Raw genomic sequence first — 21,456 nt, 5'->3', positions numbered from 1 at the left:
TTATCACATTACCGAAAAGATTCCACGAGTAAAGCTGTGGCTCCGCCATGCGGTAAACACGCAAACCAAACGCCTTACGCACAGAGCGTATAATTTGCTATGATTGAAATGTATGTTAATAATCTCTAACAATTGTTTTATCTGTCAAGATCTGTTTTGATGCGATGTCTCTTTCTCTCTTTCTTTGTTCAAGTCTCTGGCAAGCTTCTTCTGCTTCTTCTTGATCCATCAATCACCTAGTTCCCTTCAAACCTCAACGAGGATGATCCATCAAGACCGTGACCAGCTTCTGTTCTTCCCTTCCCCTAACACTTCCCAATATTTCTTTTAGTTTAAGCCGGTTTGTGTAGCCACTAGCAAGAGAAATTCCCAGAACTTGCCAAAAATTACCCAGAGGCACCCTTGACGAGCACAGAAACAATTGCGAAAACAGCATTTCAATCATACGAATCTATGCGATCTGTAAAGCTTCAGCCTAAAATCATACAAGCGCCTACTTCGACCTAAGAAAACTCACCTATGGCGCCATTTCCCTCAGAGAATATCCCACTGTCCCACATTCCAACTTATTCATTATAACAAATAACTCACCTCTCATCACTTCCAACCAAACTGACTAAAGTCCTATTGTTTCTGTGTTCTCAAGGTTGCCATCTTGGACGCTTGCGCTAGGGACCATACACAAAGAGAGAGAGAGAGACCCGACAGACCAAACCAGGAGACAGAAAAAGGGCCCCCACAAGCCTACTACGATGTCCCAGTTAGAAACCAGCAGCTAAGCAGCCGAAACAAGTAAAGTAAGAGAACTAGTCAAAGTTCGAAGAAAGACGAGAGAACCAACAAACCAAGATGGCGCCACTACCGGTGATAAACCTCGAGCCGAGCGAGGTGAAGGAGATATTCTGGACCAAGGTGAAAGAGCCCGGATCGCAGCGTCGGCTGATCCTCGTGATCGTGTCCATTGCGCTACTGCTGGATAACATGCTGTACATGGTGATCGTGCCAATCATTCCCGATTACCTGCGGTACATCGGCACGTGGGGTCCCGAGGAGCCGGTAAACGCAAGCGCCCCAACGACGGTGTGGACTCCCCATGCACACGCCCACCACGGTCAGGATACGGCCACCGGAGTACTGTTTGCGTCGAAGGCGATCGTCCAGCTGATGGTGAACCCGTTCTCCGGTGCGTTGATCGATCGCATCGGGTACGATCTGCCGATGATGGTCGGGCTGATCATCATGTTCCTGTCGACGATGGTGTTTGCCTGTGGTCGTAGCTACAGCATGCTGTTCTTCGCGCGATCGTTGCAGGGCGTTGGATCGGCGTTTGCCGATACATCGGGCTTGGCTATGATCGCCGATCGGTTCACCGAAGAAAATGAGCGATCGAAGGCACTTGGAATCGCGCTGGCATTCATCAGCTTCGGATGTCTGGTCGCGCCTCCGTTTGGTGGTGCCCTGTACCAGTTCGCCGGCAAGGAAGTTCCGTTCATTATCCTTGCTTTGGTGTCGCTGCTAGACGGATTCATGCTACTGCTGGTGATGAAGCCGATCAAGGAAATCATGGCCGATAGACAAGAACTTCCCCAGGAAACTGTTCCGATCTGGAGGCTGCTGATCGATCCGTACATTGCGGTGTGCGCTGGAGCGTTGACCATGTCCAACGTTGCGCTGGCATTCCTCGAACCAACCATCTCACTGTGGATGGAAGACAACCTCACGGCCGAAAACTGGAAGATCGGAATGGTCTGGCTGCCAGCGTTTTTCCCGCACGTGCTTGGTGTGGTCATCACAGTCAAGCTGGCTCGCATATATCCGGAGAAGCAATGGCTGATGGCTGCCGGTGGTCTTGCCCTGGAAGGTCTCTGCTGCTTTATAATCCCCTTCAGCAGCTCGTACATCGTACTGATGATCCCGATCTGTGGCATCTGCTTCGGAATCGCCCTCATCGATACAGCACTACTGCCCACGCTCGGCTACCTGGTGGACGTCCGGTACGTGTCCGTGTACGGCAGTATTTACGCCATTGCGGACATTTCATACTCGATAGCGTACGCCGTCGGACCAATCATCGCCGGTGGAGTCGTGGAAGCGATCGGATTCACCGCCCTCAACTTTATGATTGCCTTCGCTAACCTGTTCTACGCGCCGGTACTGATGTATCTTCGCAACATCTACGACTTTAAACACTTTGAGAACGAAGCCAACATCCTGATGGGTGAACCACCGACCAAAGAGTACCAGACGTACACGATGCAGGACCAGCAAGCCGTCGGCACCGAATACAAGAACCACCTGGAGTACGGCCGACCCCAGGACGACCAAGGCTACCAACAGCACCAACAACAGGAGACTAACATCGATCAGGGCTACTCGCAGAACGGAAGCTACGAGCAGGGCTACCAACAGCAGGGCGGCTACCAAAACTACCAACCCGGCTACCAGGAACAGGGTGGAGCCTACCAGCAGCAGCAACAACAACAACAATCGTCGAGACATCTTCCATCGCAACCGGTGGCCAATCCGTTCCGGCAGCAGCAGGAGCAACAGCAACAACAACCGCAAGCTCCGTCGCAACCCCGGATCTCGAATCCGTTTAGGCAAGGTTTTTAAATTCGTGGTTATCGGTAAAGTGTTTTCGTTAACAGTTTTCAAACTTTATTGTTCCGTTGTTTTTTGTTGCGTCTAACACGAAGTATTACTTATATAGATTAAACTAGTTCTGCGCAGGTAGACTACTGAGGAATGATCGCGAAACGAATGGTTTGTGGGTGCAGTTCAAAACTGCTGAAAGAGCGTTGAGGTTAGAATCCGTAAATTGTTGCTAAATGTTGAAAATTCAGTTTTCTGTACAAGCTTCTGCTGCTCTAGAGTTATGGACACCGACGGGTGGTAGCCAAGGTTCGCGGAAGCTCGTCAAAGGCGTATAAAAGAGGTATAGACGAAACTATTTAAAAACCAGAGTATATATCAAGCATACATCATGCTAAAACACACAGACACACCTAGCATCGTAAGGGCTTAGTCGATAAGAAGTCACTCCGGCGGGTTCCGGCTCGGTGCGATCTGCACCGGTATCGTTGACATATCAAATCAAGTTCAAGCCACTTTGGGTGCAGGGAAGCCGACGCCGGGACGGTTTTCGGGTGTGACGTTTCAGTTGTTTTGAACGCTTCGGTTTTGGATGGTCCCACGGGGCCCACCAAGTATTTTCTAACATAAGACACAACCAAGGTAACGATACATATCAGAGCTTCGGCTCGCCTGAATTTACCAAAGTGATATTATATAAATATTAAATACTTTTAGCGCGTAGGTTACACAAACTTGAAAGATAAATAGTAACTGTACATTGGAAGGATAGTATTTGCCCACCACCGGAAGCACTCTATTTATCGGAGACTTCCGGAAGGGTGCAAGCGACTTACGGTCAATATCTAGCTAAGCATACAATTCTACGTAGGTTATAAGTCAATAATTATGTTGAAAGGCATTTGGAAGTTTAGACACTTGGGAAATGTTGCTTGCCAATGAAGTTTCAGTTTCATGTTGAGTTGATTGATCTTGGCTCTGCCATAACTCAAATCAGTTCAATGTTAATGAACATAAAGGTAACGCGAATCCTGACTCACAAGCTGTCAAAAATCAAATAAAACATCAAGATAAACAACTTCAAGGTGTATACACTTCCAAAACTTGTGAATTCATCTTACTCCTGTGTACATTAATGCTTTCTTCGGTTCCCAACAGAAAATGGTGTGAAGCAAACAAAGAAAACAATGAAAAACGATCTCTAATGATATCAATTAAAATAGTTAAACGCAACGGCAAGTGGTGGGCGGTGCCCCCTCTGTATGTGTGTGCGTTATCAACGTTACAAACACCAGGGCACAACCACACACTCGAATGATTATACATATTCACATTAGAAATATATACAAAAACAAACAGCTAAACAGATGTATTTATTAGAGAAACACAGACAAATGCAACAGCAAATTACAAAATTATCGCAGTCATATCAACTATACACACAGACGGAAATAGCAACACAAAGCAGAGAAAGTATATACATATATTACAAGGGTTAATAAGTTCAAGACTGGTAAATTTTGCGTTTTCGGAAGTAGAGTGCATAACATCTTATTCAAGGTCAAATTGAGTTGACTTTACAAAGATGTCGCTTAGAGTCGGGGCGAAATTCCAAACATAAGTTTACTTACTAGCTTAGTTGATGTGTACATTGTAGACTAATCCAAAACGTCACGTCGATTGTCGTATTTCCTTAGCAAATACATTGTTACCGTTTTGTAAGGGTACGCGTGGTTTATGTAAAAATAAAAACAAAAAAAAACTTTAAAAACAATTACCGTTCGCCGTTGACGTTCTGGGACTCACTCTAATCGAAACAATTACTAAACGATAGGTTCGTCGATTTAACGTGGTAAAACGCATTGCAACTCGGTAAAACGGTTGCAGCGTGTAAAAGTATTACCTTTAGTGTAAAGTAGCTGTAAATATTGGTTTTGTTACGTTGGCATTACAACAAAACCACGCAATGTGGTACACGCTTCAAGGTGTAGAAACTGTTTACCTATAATTAATTTAATTGGTCACGTCGCGTCGGTCGAAGGCGTCACAATGCGACGTGCGGTCGATTCGTTACGCAAAACGTCAAAATTCAGAGCAAACGCACAAAAACATAAACATTGGTGACGGTTTTGACCGACAAGCTTAAAACATGGTTAGATAGACATCAGATACTTAAAGATAATTGTACTGATTTGGAGGAGAGACGAATCTAATAAACGAAAGCAATAAAGATGAAATTTTAATCCTAATGGTATGCAACAGGAAACCTAGAACGAACACAGGATGAAATAGCTAACATAAACCAACATTTGAGTTAATCTTTAAACAGAATGAAGGCATTTTGGATAATTTCGCAATAAATCCTAGAAAACGGCACATTCTATAAATCCTCAGTCGTTTTGTTTTGATGACGATAGGTTTCGAGTTTTTTTTACCTTACCAGACATTTCCTCTACTAATTATTTGGTTGCGCTTCCTTACAATCTTGACTTTGGTTATGGAAGACAACGAAGATATTTCAACAGAAGCTATCTAACTTTTCGATGAGTTGACACATCCAATTTTAATATTTTGTGAATGTTCATAGCTTACAGAATGTAAAAAGATATTGTTAAATGTAATGTATCACGACGAAATGGAATACAAATTAAACAAATTATAACATCACAAAAACAACAAAAAAATACCACAATTTAATTGTAGTAATCGTAATCCTAGTATATAACAAACCAACACTTGTTAGACCGCAAACCAAATACTGTTTAGAACGTAGATACCTTAACTATCGCATATAACCCATGCCTAAACCCCTGTTAATCACATTAATAGCACCAGAATCCTCTTACTAAACGATATCGCATCTACTGCCCCTTTATCTGTGCTACGTCCACGTTAACATTGTCACATTCACACACATAAAAATAAACAAAAAAATACACTCAAACTCATTCCTACGCTGTTTCTTTTCACTACCCCTGAATCAAATAAGTGTGTATCGATAATCCCCCCCTTCTCGTACTTCTCGTTATACACTGTTATTTCAAACTATCCAATATGACCTTACTCACTCACTCTCACTCTTCATTGAACTAACGGATGGAAAACTTTCCAGACAATTGCTTCACCCTTCACCTTATTTCACCGAAATTAAACAATCGATCAGATCGATCATGTACATACAACAAACAAAAAAAAAACTGTAACTTGAAGATAGAAACAAAACATACGCCGGCACGTGTAATAATATTCGTAGTTTAGACACAAAGCTAAAATACACGCAGCGGTATTAGCCAGACTGGTCGAGCTATCGAATCACGCTATAGACAAACGTCATCAATAGCATTTAAACAGTTGTTTATTCAAGCAAACTTGTTTTTTTTTTTGTATTTAACGTTCATTTTATTCTGTTTTTGACGGTTCTCGTTAGTACTCCAGATTGACTTAAATGTCGTTTGAAAACTTTTGTGGAAATGACATAAAGTTTTACTAGACTTGGGGTTTCTAGGAATTAAAATTCAATCGTTCAAACTTGTAAAATTGTTTAAATTTGTTTAGTACTTTTTTCGATAAGGTTTTGTTCTTGACGAGTCTCTTTTGTTAATTTTTTTGAGTTTCATTTCTTTTTTTTTATTTGATGTATTCTAGCATTCGTTTTCAGTTTTTGGTTAACGTTTATACGATATACATATTAACCATATCATCAAAGTCAAATAAGCAAAACCACTCACGTAGAGTCTCACATAAAGACATATACGAATGATAACCCACCCCCCTAGACGACGCTCCCGGAGATTGCAATTATTGTTCCGACTCGGAATCGGATTCAAATCACACTCATTCAAAAACATTATCATCGCCGTATTATATTAAAGGATATACTCTGTTGAAGCAAAAAAAAAAGAAAGAAAAAAACACAAATAGGAAAATATTATCTATACAAGCAAAACAAATAAATATTACGTTCACACTTTAAGGCGAAAGAAAGAAGAAGAAAACAAGCAAAAAAAAGTATCAAAAAATATAATCAATAGCTGTTCTTTAAAAACGAATCGATAAAAAATGATGAAAATAAAACAAAACTAAACATAAGCTAAACAAACCAAAGTTATAGTTGTATTGCATGATAACATTACACAAGCAAATAAGTACAGCAAGTATGTAAGTGGAATGCAAGTTAAGTAAAAAAAACACGTGAACTGCCTTCTCTCTCTTGAGAACGGGCCCGGCTAATGATTGGACAGAAAAAAAGGAAACAAGCTTGTAAGCAGCTCCATTCGTCAAACAAGAACTGATCGAATGCGAGAATGGGTAAATCTATAGAAATAAAATTTAGTTCAACACAAAAAGCAGCTGCTGTTTGCAATTATTCGCACCGAAATGGAAACAATTACTCAATTTTAAGTTGGTCTTTAAAAAAAACGTTACTTAATCCACCTTAAGGTGGTTGGTGCCTTCCTCACATTCATGTTGTATTTTAGGTTGTATTTACAAATTAATTTAAGAGTTTTTATATTTTTATTTTTTTCATTTATTTTTATAATTATTGATTTTACTTGAACAGCAATTTTCAATTCTTTTTTACCAACTCTCCAAAATAAAGGAGAAAGTCCCATGAGTTATATATTTCAGTAAAAAGTTCGTGTAAATCTTTGTCTAGACAAAATTATGCAGCAACATAATAAGTACAGATTTTTTTCAGAAGAGATGCAGATACTGCTTAAGCAATGTGGCAACCGAGCGATACGCATGCAAGGGGGTGTGGCTGCCAATCCCCCGCGTGGTCAGACCAAAATCCCTACGCATGCTGCGCGACTCTCGCTCGTAAGCAAAAAGATCCGGCCTTTGAGGTTATGCAAAAATCACCCTTTTTGCAGCTACAAAAACTTTTTCTTGGCATAACTTTGAAAGTACTTCATTAAACAGAATAAAATTTAATAGGGTCTTAGGGGACCCCAAAACGAACAGAATAAGGCGGATCCGGCCAAAATCGGTTCAGCCAGTTCTGAGATAATCGTGTGGAAAAAAATCATGTCTACACACATCCCCACAGACATTTGTTCAGAATTTGATTCTGAGTCGATAGGTATACGTGAAGGTATATCTAGGAGGTGTATTTAAGAAGTTCATTTTTCGAGTGATTTTATAGCCTTGCCTCAGTGAGGTGAGGAAGGCAAAAACTCCCCCAATTTGATTGCTGCGTCGCAAAACGTTGGATGCCATGGAAACGTCCACCAACCACCCACACGCGACGTGCTTTGCTGCGTTGTCAGTTTGACATTGCGAAGGAGGGGGGGGGGGATTCAGGTAGGCGCGCTCCTGAGCAAACATAAACATAGAACGCACCACTGCTATGTTTGCGCCGCCGGAAAATGTGCACACATTGGCGAGGTGTGTGTTTTTTAATGGACTTGAAACTTATAGTGGGGTAACTTTTTTCAAAATGTCAAAATACATAACATGAACAATTTCGATTTGAAGTTAAATTTGTTTAGCTGTCATAATTGGGCACTCTTCTTTACATTTATACAGTTTTAAATCAAACACAAAAATTTCCGTATCGAAACCTGTTACCCTATACACTCAACCCGCGGTGGTTGGCCACTTTTTCGTTTGACACTTTTTTAGTTTGTACCCCGTTGGTTGGTCAAAGTCAAACTAAAAAGTGACGAACTGTCACTTTTTACACGGCGCTCTCGCACACTATCAAAACAAACGTTTGATAGTGTGTGTGAACTCTGTGTAAGAGGGGTGTCAAACTAAAAAGTGACCCGGTTCGTTTGACAACAGTTGGTGTCAAACCACCGGGGTTTGAGTGTGTGACATTCCCGTCACATAACGCATCGATGGATATATCAAATTAAGCTGGAAATTGTAGCTCTGGGATACAATTTGATAATACTGTATTCGTCTACTATCAAATTTGTTGGAAGGGGTGTATGTTTGTATTGTTCGTAAGTTTTTTTGCCCGAAAATGTTTGTCATGCATCGCAAAAAAAAATCCATTCTAATATAAAATAACATTTTATTTATTATGTAAAAAAAAAATCGTCGATCACTTGTCACAAGAATCTAGTATCTTTCAATCGCTTTTAAAAACAGTGGTGAATTCAAAATTGGCGTGGTGAGTTTCCTCTTAGCATTCAAAATTACCGTTAATGATTTCATTCATGGATTTGAAAAAAAGATCCAACGTTTGTTTGTGGCCTAACTGTGCACCATCATGAACAACAATACTACTATCTCTTGACCAGGGATGGTTCCTGTTTTGTTACTGATTAGTGTACGTGCATTAACGACCAGCAACCGCAAGATAACGAAACTTTAGTTATGTAAATTCTCCTCTCGTCAGTTTGTGGTTGAATTTCAGAGCGGCTGGAATCATGTCATTCGAGTACATTGAGATTGACGATCCCACCTTTTTGGCTACCAATAAGGAACGTGCAGAGGAGGATTACCTTTTAGTAAGGGCTAAAACTACCAGCGATGTCCCCATTGAGAAGTGGGACCCTCCAGCGTACTGTTTTACGACAAGGTGAAATTCATGGGTTTTTTGAAGTGATTATTTGTTAATTTTTTAAAATTCCCAGATTTTCTCGATACGAGGAAGAACTGCTGAATATGGAAGTGAAGCCCGACGATATCTGGGTCGCTTCGTACCCTAAAAGTGGCACCACGTGGAGTCAAGAGATGGTCTGGCTCATATGTAATGATCTAGATTTTGATCGGGCCAAGTCGGAATCGCTGAGGACTCGATTTCCTTTCCTGGAGTATGGCTCAAGTTAGTTTGAGAATCAACATAAAATGACGACGATTTACTTTCAGCGTTAGCTTGATTCACGATCTACCAAATGATGAATCATCTTTCGAAAGAGTTCGAAACATGCCGTCACCACGATTCATCAAAACGCATCTGCCAGTTTCGATGCTGCCAAGTCAATACTGGAAGGTTCGTCCAAAAACGGTCTACATTAGCAGGAATGTTAAATCTGTTGCAGTGTCGTACTACCATCATTCGAAAAACTACTTTTATCGTGGAACGAAGGAGGAGTTCATAAGATCCTTCATGAAAGATTTGGAATTCTATTCGCCGATTCATAGTCACGTGATCGGGTATCATTCACTTGAAAATTGCAGCAATATTTTGTACTTGAGCTATGAAGAAATGAAGAGAAATTTGAGAGGTACCATCGTGAAGGTTTGCGAATTTTTCGGACGATCTTACAGCGACGAACAGATCGACCAGTTGTGTGAACACCTTTCGTTCGATTCCATGCGGGTCAACAAGGCCTGCAACTACGAGGACAAGGACGACCAAGATGATGGTGCACCAAGCGGTGAAAAGGCTCCAGACGATCGATTTATACGGCGAGGTCAGCTTGATGGATGGAGGGATGAGCTTTCGCCGGAGTTGATCGAAGAACTTGACAAGTGGACTCGCCGAGTTGTTCAAGAGGAAGAGCACTTGAAGTTGTTCCTGTAGATAAAGCACGTTGAAATGCATATTTAATTTGGACTGAATAAAACAGTAAATTTTCCATTCCCACTGTAACATCAAACGAATGCTCATTTTGTAGAATGCCTTACGGGCATTTGCTCAGAACAAACACAAAATTAGCTAATTACCATATTCCGGCTTTCATTTCACCATCACTTCACACTACCGCCACCATGCGGACAGTTGTTGAACCAGGCCCGTAGCCAGGGGGGGGGCTTCCGGGCTGCAGCCCCCCCCGAAATTTTTTCCAATTTTTTTAAAATTGAACTTCCTTAAAAAAATCTTAAATCAATGATTGTGTGTTCTCTTCCCAGAAATAATTTGTAAGATAGAGAATCAAGAATTGATTGATCAAACTAAGTAATTTGCCTGTCCATTGATGGGCTCAGTTTTTGTAGATTATGGATCCAAAATTTGGATATTTAAAAATTGAGCTGCAGATTTGAACATTGTTCCATTCAGTAACATCTCATTTATCTTATAGTTTTAGCATTACATTGGTTAGGATGGTCCAAATCTGGGCTTACTTGGGGCTATCCCCTGAAATCAAAGATTTACGCATCACTAGCCTAAGTTCCAAAATTTGAGCTTTTTCTGACCACTGACCACCAAGTTTGGGCAAAATCGTCAAATTGTATGGAGAAAAGCAACTGTTGACCAATGGAAGGCGCAATAACTATCCAGTTCTTATCAATTTTCAGAACTAATATCTTCTTTAAATTTGGAAAAACTTTCCCGAAGACACCTTATTTTTTTGGGTTTTTTGCTAAAAAGTTATTAACCTTCGAAAATAGCAATTTCCGAGCGGACCGCTCTAAGGGGCTACATAGAAATAATTACCGCCATCTGGGGCGAATCGGGACTACAGTCTAAATAGGGACAGCAAAAATCCTTAGATCTTGTTGTCTTATTTTTGATTGTAGAACTTAAGTATGACCCCTGAAGAACCATAAAATAATTTAGAATTTTTGGATTCAATGTGGCGGTCAAAATGGAGGTCAAGAAATATTTCTGGTGTTTTTTTTAAAGGTCTAATAAACCAAATTTCAGTTTTTGCTTTTGGGTGCTTTTGAAACCGTCAGGGGTATTAAAAACACCCAAAAATCAAAACTTGGTGTATTGACCATTAAAAACAGATGCCGAATTTGATGTTAAAAACAAGCAAATAAAACATGCCGATTTCATTTCTTTCTGATTCGGTTATCCGAAGTCCTTCGAACTTCGGATAATCGAAACTTTGGATAATCGAGGCTTCGGCTAGTCGAATTTGGATTGTAAAATTAATAGCCCTCCTTTATTTGCATTAAAACCTTTAAACTGTTAATACATGTTTTTTCTCTACATTTTTCAAAATTTATCATAATTTCTCAAAAATATTTAGATTTTGTTTTCAAAAACGAAAGCATTTAATATGAAAAACATTTGAGTGAATTTTGACTATTATCAGAAATACAATTCTAATTTTATCGTTTTGGTTTTAAGAATATGGTTAGTTACATATCTAAGACCTTAGAGAAAAATGCTTGAGAAATATCTGTGTGTATTTTTATTACTTTTTCGTAAACCTTTTTTCCGAAACCACTCGTCCAAAATGCTTTCTTTTGGTCACATTTTTAGTTTCCACCGTGGCCAATCTCCAATTTTTATTTAATATATCAAAATCGGAAGATCAACTAAGTGAATACTTATTGTCAACTAATTTTCACTTTGTGCATGAGCTTGCGATTTTAAAGGAAGAAATAAAATGATAAAAATATTCAAAACGTTAAAAAAATTTATGCTTGGATTCAAAAACTCTGAAATTAAATTAATTAAACATCATTTTCAAATTGTATAATTTCTGATCAATAATTCATTTTCAAACTCTTTAATTTCTATTTTTTGGATTTTACAGATTAGAATTTGCATTTTGAAAATTCTAAAATTTCTTTATTATTTTTTTTATAATTTCTTATTTCTGAATATCAATTGTAAATATTTTCCAAAGTTTATGTTGCCACCTTTTCAAAATGGACCAAAAAACAGAGAGCAAAAACAATATTAAAAAAATAGCTTCACAATTTTAATGGAAATAACTTATTTCGATTAAGTCTTTTTAGGACCAGCGACCAGGTAGGTCCGGAAAACAAATTTGAAATGTTTTTCCTGCTTTGATAATCATATACGACATGTTTGGGCTCGTTTAAAATATTTAGAATTTTTGTAACATGTCACGGAACCGCGGAAAGTTTTTTCTCACGAAAAAAGGATTTCGCCATCAGCTATATATTTTGAAAACTAATGATGCAAAACAACTGTACTGATTTAAAGTGTGTTTTGAACACTTTTAAAATAATAAAACCATAGCTTGTAGTTTTGATTTGTAACCCTCTCAACTTTGGTCAGATATTAGTGACATAAAGTTCAGAAAAATATTCGCAACGGCTAATTGAAGATTTAAAAATTTTACACTTTCAAAATTCTAAATTTTCATAATTTTTGATTTAAATTTTTTTGGTATAAGACAAAGAAATGCCAGAAATCAAAAATAAAAATAATAAAAACATAAAAAAATTAAGATAACAATTCAACAGAATAATATCAAAAAATCTGCAATTCAAAAAATTAAAAAATCTAAAACTGAAAAATTAATAAAATAATTGATACTTAAGAAATCCTAAACTAAAAAAAAATCATTTTAAAATTAAGTTATTCAAAATCCAATAAATTATGTTTTTTCAATCTTAATTTTTGGATGCTTTAAATATTTTTATGTTTGAATTCTAGTATTCCTAAATCAATTTATATTTACCAGAAAATTAAGTTATTTTTGTAATGGCTTTTCCCTTATTTCAGCATTTTAAGATTCAGCGTTTTGATAGTCAGCTTCATGAGGCAATTCTTCAATATTATTTAAGCGAATACATTATTTTCAAACGTTATTTTCAGTCGCATCCAAATAAACAAATCAAAATCTCATCAACACATATTGCTCCCGAAGAAATATCAAACGACGCTTTTTGTTTCTGTTCCTTTTCAGCTGCGTACCGCTTAAGAGAAGTCTTTTCGTAAACCTTTTCTTGACCGTTCCTTGAGATTTTTTTGTGTGGAGTTTTAAGAGTCTCCGTACTACAGGACATTTTTTAAAATTTTCGTTTGAAAGTAAAATATAGTTCTTGTAGCAAAATTCAGACTAAGATTTGATTTACAGGAAAAATGTAATTGATTTAAGAATTCTTACATAAAGTATTCTTTACTTTTAAAACAAAAATTTAAGATAATAATTACACATGATTATTTCAAAAAAATCAGAAATTCCAAAAATGAAAAAAATCAAATACATAAAAAATATAAAATAATTACAACTAAAAAAAATCCTTAAATTATAAAAAAAAACATTTTTAAATAAAGATATTCAAAAAATAATTTTCAGTCATTTCAATAAATTCTGTTTTAATAATCTTATTTTTTGATGCTTCGAATATTGGTATGTTTGAATTCAAGTGCAGACTAAGATTAGATTTACAGGATAAAACTAATCAATTTATGAATTCTTACATAAAGTTTTCTTTATTTTTAATTTAGCAAGGTTTCGTAAATATAAATTTTCTAAACCATAAAATGTGCAGAATTTTGTTCCTAGAGTCAAGATATTGCTTGAACAAACATCGATTTTAATAAATGGTTACAATCCTAAATTATTAAACATGTATATTAGGTGCCCAGAAAAATGACCCCTGCTCCACAAGCGGAAAACGGTTTTTGGGTTTTTTAAGCATCTGTGTAAATTTTGAGCGGAATTGGATGAGTTTAACCCATTGATACTGAGCCTAAAGTTGGTGAAAAAACTTTTTCATACAAAAATGACTTTTAAATTCCCAATAACTTTTCAGGATCAAGTTTTACAGCTTTGGTGTGTTCTACAAAGTTGTAGAGCATTAAATTTCCGATAAGAATCTCACTTTTGAGAATATTTGGATGGTAGTAGCGCACCATGTAGACCAAACTGTAAGAAACTTGGGATTCCCATACATTTTCGATTTTTCCCATACAAACTTCACCTCCGAGTATCAATGGGTAAATGTTGACCGATTTTGCTCATATTTGGCCCAGAGTTCTAAAATAGCTCAAGGAACAATATTCAGCTTGTGGAGCGAGGTTTGGAAAAAGTCCCATATTGTGGGCACCTAATGTATATAGATTAAAATTTTATTAAAAATTATCTTTAGAATTGAGATCCGATTAAATTTTTTGTCATGTTTTAAAATTTTATTTTTGCTCAAATTCTGGACCAATTTTCAGAATACAATGAGTAATGAATTTGAAAATGGCGTTTAGTCGGAATATTAAAGTTAAACATGATTCGTTTTAATGTTTGATGCAATCGAGGAAAATTTTAACGGTTACATATGCATTTAAAAATGGTTACATATGCATTATTAACAACTCTTCCAGTGAATATTTTGGCGTTAAAAATTAATTTAATACATTTTATCTAAATTTTTTAACACATTAAAATTAAACACAGGCACTGATTTTTTTTCTTCAAATATATATTTATTATAGGCCTACACAGAAAAAAAGTGAATTTACTCGACACGGAAAAAATGAATCACATGTAAACTCAGTTGATGTAAACTTGAGATTCGACGTATTTTTTTGTTGCCATGGAGACACTTCAGAAGCTGAAATTTCAACGGTTATATTTTTTGTATTTCATTAAAATTATTTATTTTTTAGAGCACCAGGAGCTTCGCAAAATATGAAATGGCTTCAATAGCTAAGAACAATAAAAATAAAACATTGTTTAAGTTTGTTTATAAAATTTTAAGAAAAACAAATATTCCAGTTATGAGTTTTATGTTGTGCTAGAAAAATTAAAATGTAAGATAAACCATCACAATTATCACACAGCTGAAAATGTAAATCCAGACGGTTTAAAATTTCTCTCAGTATAAAATACAGAAAACATAATACTTATGGTTAGATAAATCGATATTTCTTTAAAAAAATTATGCTTTCAAAAATTTGATTCAAGTTAAGTATATTTTAAATTTAGCGACGTTTATCACGAAATTGGATTACAATTAAACAATTCAAGAAAATGTTAAAAACACTTTCTCTACTCCTTTAATACAAACTAGCTGTTAAAATAAAGAAAAAAATGACGAACGAGTTTCTTCAATAAATACATTGATAACTTAATATGAAAATCTTCGAAAACTTTTTTGCATACATTACATTAAAATTTTACAATTCATCTCAATAATTATACCACAAACCAAGTGATGGTATAAATGATTTGCTGATTTTTATACTCCTTGAATTTTTGCACCCAAGCCCCCCCCGAACAAAAATCCTGGCTACGGCCCTGTGTTGAACTGCCATCTGTCAGAAACTGTTCTAGCACCTGAATGGCTTCCTTTTAAAATATACTTAATTTGGATGGATTGGATGTTGTTCGTGTCATGCATTATTCCAACCAGGTTCCGCTACCAAAATGTACACACATAAATTAGAGTTTGATTAGAACGAAAAACTTCCGCACCTTTCGCTGTTTCCCCCAGTGCCTATCCCATATCGCCTCTTTTAATTTAAATTAATGCATTTCGCCAGCCTTGATACGACCTTCCCGTAAATCATCGGGGCCCGAAAATATAGGGTTAGGCCACGTGCCACGGCACCGGCCGAACAACAACAACGAGCCGGGCAGATCCTAAAATTGCCGGCACGTGGCCTGATTTGCACACAATGGGACACGTGACCCAAGAAGAAGACGACGACGATGATGAGGTCGTTTCGAATGTAAATAAGTTAATGAGCATTAGAGAGAGAGAGAAAGGAGTGCCGAACCGGAATCGGATTCGATCCGGATGCTTGTAACTGATTAGTTCCGCTGGTTTGCTGGTCTTTGTCCGGGAAGATCGTTATCGCGTCGAGAAAAGTCAAGAGGAGTTGGGCGATTTTATTGCCGTTTTTGGGGTTATGTTTTATTGTTTAGGTATTATTAGTGAAAATCTAAATTTGGAGAGGGTTTCATAATCGTGACCCATGTAGGGGAACTATACCCTTTTCAGCCTTTTTCTTTTATCGGCCTATCAGTACTTTGATCATGAATAACAGCTTTCATAAAGTGTTTTTGACTGTTCCAAAATAACAAATAGTTCAAGTGAGCAAGCAACTCTCCATTGTTGATGTTTCTGAAAATGTTGATTTAATAGCGGAAAACGGCAAAAGTGATGAGAATTGGTCGAACGGCTTAGAGTGATTAAAATGGGTATATTTCCCCTATCTTAGTGGTTTTATTACAAGGATTTTTGCTTTTTTGTGAAAAGACAAAAAATCGGACTTGAGCTAAATTGATTTGAACTACGACAACTGCTCTGCTGTTATATGTACAAACTGAACGTCTTTAATTTGGGTAGTGAGCTGTCTTGATTATATGGTATCTTTGCCGTAGGGCAAACTGAATAAAGCGGTGTATGCACTTCGGAAGGAATCGGTAAAAAAATAAATAAATGGGCAGCAGCGGCAGCGAAAGCAAGCCAGAGAGGGTGAAGAAAAGTCCCAAGAAAACTCTCCCTCTCCTTTGTTCTGCTGTTCGTAAAGCTGTTTCTTGACCCCTTTCCTTCCGATCTCCATACTTGCCTTAAGGGTGAACTGCAACTGAGGAAGTTATTGTCTTCTTATTCCAAATTAGTCAATCTTACGGACCCAATCCTGTAAGAATCTGATTGTCTTATTAGTCAAACTTTGCTGTAAATAACTTTGAAGGCAGTCATTTAGGGGATGATTAAAAAAACATTTCGATAGTTCCCGTAGTTTTGAAGATACTAAAATGTCGGCAAAAGAAATCTAGGTGCAAAAGCTATGGTTGATGTGCACCGTTAAAGGTTTTAAATTTGGAAAAGGGTGTACACATTTTGTTGGTCTGAGTCTGTTCTATCCGATTCCAACCAGAAAAATAAAAATTTTGTGCTCTGACATGGTTAAAACTGCTGTCCCAATTCGCCCCATGTTTCCCAATTGGGTCCTAAAGCCCCATGTAAGTTTTTATGTACAACTGTTAAAAACACGATTAAAAATCATTTCTGATAACTTTTTTTTATTTTAATGCAAAAAAATAAATTGAAAAGACAACATTTTTTCGATGGATCAACTATGGTCCCCTCGGAACGAGCTGTCAAGTAGGACCTTTACTGTCAAGAAGGTCCGCGAAGTTATTTTTTTTCAAAATTGAATTAAAAATCTATTTAAAATCCTTTGCGTTCGTTCAAAGGGCCATTGTACTAAGAAAAATAAGCTTTATCGTTGTGAACAATAATATCACAAATTTAAGCTTAATTTTATAACCCAATTCGCCCCAGTTGACGGTATTGATTTTTTCCACACAGAATTTAGTTCTTGTTCAGCAAAATATCACCTGTCCAATTTCAACCGTCAGAACCATTCCAACGCAACGTGACGACCAACCACACTCGGCTTGTACGTGATTCCACCAAGATTGCAAGGCTCAACTCTTCGCCAGGAGTTTGTGGCCAAAATTGGGTCATCATTTTGTGGCAATGTCACATCCCTTCCTTCTCTATGCCTAAGGAGGGTGAAGACAACCCTCGGCGGAGCTCTTCCTCCAAGACTTTCATTTTCCAGTCCAACGTGACGAAGATTGCCTCGGCAAATACGGACAGACCATCATAAATCTCGTTTTCTGTGAGGAGGAGTTGATCCAACCGGTTGATAAAGCACATCCACACTAGAGCGACAAGCCCCGGGAGCAAGTGTAATCTCATTTTATTGCCCTCTATCGGTGACAGTGGAAGTGTAATGTGATGAATTAACGTGAAATGTGCGCCGAGGGGTTTGTGAATGGGGTTGTGACGTAGGACTATTTTTTGCATTGCATTATAATCCGCGTATATTTTTTAAAACTTCAAAAAATATTTTTTTTACGTTTGAAAATATAATTTTAAGATTTTCTCGCCCTAATCTCAAGCAAACTTTACTTTTTGCAAGTACTAGAACACGGCAAAAAAGAGTTCCCAAAATCGTGAACAAGTGTTCATGAAAATGGGAACCACGAACAAAGTGTTCAAATCCCATGGTACGATTTCCACGATGAACACTTTTCATAAACACTGTTCACGATTTTGGGAACTCTTTTTTCCTCCGTGAACATCCAATTTTCTTTCATTTTCCACCTTTAAATGAAAAAAAATAAACCCCGCTGAGAGCTCTCTCCCCAGTTCTTGAACGGAAAACGAGAAAGAACATCACCGCCGACCGACCGACATCAGCTAAGTCCACTTAAGCCGAGGGGCTTACCAACGCTTCCAGATCGACCTTTTGCTGTACACACGGCGAAGCAAACCGGGGGGTGTGTTTGTACTTTGGTTTGCGGTGAGGGGTGGATTCTTTTGTTTCCAGTAAGTGGCGTATCCTTTGGAGCGTGTTTTTCCCCTACACCATGGCAGCGGTTTCAAAGGATGTGATGACTAAGTGACGAGGGGAACGACGACGTCGGGAATTTAAAATCGATTTAAAAGTTTGTCCCGGTAATCAGCGAGGCTTAAGGACACACACATCGTGGCCGTGGTTTGGAAATCGACCGAGATTCATCGAGATAAGCGAGGAATTTAAAGCATTTAAAGTTTAGGAACCATTTACAGAGTGAATTGAACTGCATTCGAACTAACGAATCAGCTGTCAAAATTATGAAACCACGTGCTCTGAAATCGTCTAAAAATGCAGTTGAAATGTCATCATCTATTTGAAAACTGATTTTTACGTTTGATTAGTATTTTTAATTTAAATATGTTCGAACTAGCAAACATCCCAATCAGCGAATCCACTCTGTAAAGCTTTTTTTTTGTTATTTGTAAACAAAATCTGGAGCAACACGAGAAAAGGGCGGATAGGCATTTTGACAGCTGAAACAATTTTGAAATTTCCAAGACAGCAAGTAACTTTTTCACAAAACTCAAAGTGTTTAACTATAGCAGGCCTTCCCAGCTACCTCCTAACGCTGCAGGTTTTGTTAAATAAATACCTGTTGTTTCGAAATTTGCGAAATGGTTCTAGCTGTCAAAATTCTTATGCGCCCTTTTCAAATGTTGCTCCAGAAATATACTGTCATATATAAAATTTCGACGGTTTTGTTCGAACGCGAACGAAAGTCGGATCAAGGTGATCTTTGTTGCGTTGGATTCGTATAAGCCCAAGGAAGGTTCTTATGCCAAAAAATGACATCTTTGGTCACTCTGGAACCGATTCCGAAAAATCTACAGATTGTATGGGAAAAGTTGCGCAAAATAAAATTTTGATCACAGGAGGCTGCATAAGCAAACAAGCTAAAAACGTCAAGAAACCAAAAAGGGCAGGACGAAGTTTGCCGGGAAAAGCTTGTATTTTTTAAAACTTCTAAAAAAAAACGTTTGAAAATATAATTTTAAGATTTCTCGCCCTAATCCCAAGCAACCTGTACTTTCTGCAAGTACTAGAACAAGAGTTAAGCGAGAAATTTAAAGCATTTAAAGTTTAGGAACCATTTACAGAGTGAATTGAACTGCACTCGAACTAACAAATCAGCTGTCAAAAGTACGAAACCACGTGCTCTGAAATCATCCAAAAATGCAGTTGAAATGTCATCATCCATTTGAAAACTGATTTTTACGTTTGATTATTATTTTTAATTTAAATATGTTCGAACTAGCAAAAATTCGAATTAGCGAATCCACTCTGTAAAGCATTTTTTTTTGTTATTTGTAAACAAAATACTGTCAAACTTAAGGCAGTAGTGATCTGGTTAAGGTGCCACTTTATTTAGAAAATTGATTTTTTTTTTCTTAAAGGTCGCTAAAAATATTATTTAGCTTATTCGATCCCATGTTTTCAGTTTCTTCGGTTATAGGGATGTCTAATTAAACAAACCAAAAAAAACATGTTGTTGAAATCTAGCTAAAGTTAATTAAAAATGTTTTATTTTAAATCTTATTTCTCCAAACCTTCTAAAAACATCTGAAAACCGCCAAACTCCACTGCGAGGCCCGTTTTAAGCAGGGGATCTCGCAGTAAACTCAATTTACCGTCGGGAACACGTTACGGGATGGTGCTCAACCACGCCGCCACGTAATGCCATCAAAAACATTAGTCCGGATATTACTCGCACATGTGGAGGCAGGGACCGAGGAAAAGTTGGTAATTTGAGTCTATCCCCTGGAACGGGCACACGGGCGTGGGGAGGAATCCACTTAAACCAAAACTTCAACCTTCCGCCCTGGAACCGTAATTTAGCTCCCCTCCCGGTGGTGGCAACAGGAGTCAGGAGTCCGGGTCGGAAGTGAAAATCAATGAAGAGCACTCTCGAATCAAGTGTCTTTTTTCAGCCAAGTCTCCTACAATGGATGAAGATGAGAAGGAGTGAAGTGCTTGCGTTTCCACTTAAGTTGTTTCTTCTTCTTCTTTTTTTGTGTTTGTGGCGCCAAAGTTTGTCTTGACACTATGATGCCCTTAAGGGGGCACAAGAGAGTGCGGAGCAAGTTTTCAGTTAGAGTAATCCTCGATTTTTACTTAATAATTCACTTTGAAGCTATCAAATTTTAATGGAATTCCATGGATTGGATGTCAGACAAACGAAACGTCGAAACGTCGGCTTTAGTAGTGTGTGTGAGCGTTGAGTAAAAAGTGACAAATTGACTATTTTTACATTATTTTTGTCGATTTAAAAAAAGTGCAACAAGTGTCAAACTATCGAGGTTATAGTGTAAAACATCAAATTCACAAATAAATACTCAAAATTCAATGATTTTCCCCCAAACATTTCACCTTATGTTCCGTCCCCTCACCTGGCAATCAACCTAATTACGCAATAGGGGTGACACGGCACCACTAATTGGGTTCGGTGTGTATAATTAATAGCATTAAAAGTTGGGCCATGCGTCGATACGTAATCGAATTTGGACGCCGCCAGTAATCTAACGCAATTCATGGCTTTAGTAGTGTGTCAAAATAACACACGTTAACGTATCAAAACTGATGTTTTTTAGGTTAGGTGTAATCACACGCAGAAAAATAAGGCATATTTGAATCAACGAAACGTTTTGTTGATTTGAAAATCATGATTTTTGTTGAATCCACGCTAAACGTCAAAGCAGCCTTTTCAAAACAACAAAAGAATTTTGTGGAATTGAGAAAATCAAGGTTTGTTTCAACGCAATTTTTTGTTGATTATATTCAACAAAAATTTTGTTGATTCAAACCTCGTACAGGCTGATTCTACAAAACATTTTTCTGCGTGCAATCAATCAAATATTGATCATAATTGTTCTTCAAAATGAGAAACATTTCATCCCAAATTGAACTTTTTGGAAGCCTTCCAAATTGTTACAGTTTCA

At 37.6% G+C, this 21,456-nt stretch overlaps 3 protein-coding genes across 3 annotated transcripts in view; all 3 read left to right on the top strand.

Moving 5' to 3' along the window:
• Positions 1–6,938, top strand: part of LOC6032572 (vesicular acetylcholine transporter) — a 42,386-nt gene extending 35,448 nt beyond the window's left edge. The window contains exon 2 of the mRNA XM_038267058.1: positions 647–6,938. Within this exon, the coding sequence (XP_038122986.1) occupies positions 850–2,613 (1,764 nt within the window). The 5' untranslated portion in view covers positions 647–849 and the 3' untranslated portion in view covers positions 2,614–6,938. The remainder of the gene's footprint in view (positions 1–646) is intronic.
• The window catches only part of LOC6032576 (choline O-acetyltransferase), a gene marked incomplete at its 5' end in the record, with an annotated part of 65,449 nt that overhangs the window by 35,581 nt on the left and 8,412 nt on the right, over positions 1–21,456 (top strand). The gene's annotated exons all lie outside the window — the stretch shown is intronic.
• Positions 8,816–10,143, top strand: LOC6032573 (sulfotransferase 1 family member D1). Its single transcript, XM_001843096.2, has 3 exons — positions 8,816–9,124; positions 9,180–9,359; positions 9,415–10,143. The coding sequence occupies exons 1-3, from the start codon at positions 8,973–8,975 to the stop codon at positions 10,070–10,072; spliced, it is 990 nt and encodes a 329-aa protein (XP_001843148.2). The 5' UTR covers positions 8,816–8,972; the 3' UTR covers positions 10,073–10,143.

Source organism: Culex quinquefasciatus, chromosome 1 (assembly GCF_015732765.1).
Source record: "Culex quinquefasciatus strain JHB chromosome 1, VPISU_Cqui_1.0_pri_paternal, whole genome shotgun sequence".
NCBI classification, from domain to species: domain Eukaryota; kingdom Metazoa; phylum Arthropoda; class Insecta; order Diptera; family Culicidae; genus Culex; species Culex quinquefasciatus.
The sequence above is the reverse complement of the archived record's forward strand: the minus strand, read 5'-3'. Positions and strand labels throughout refer to the sequence as shown.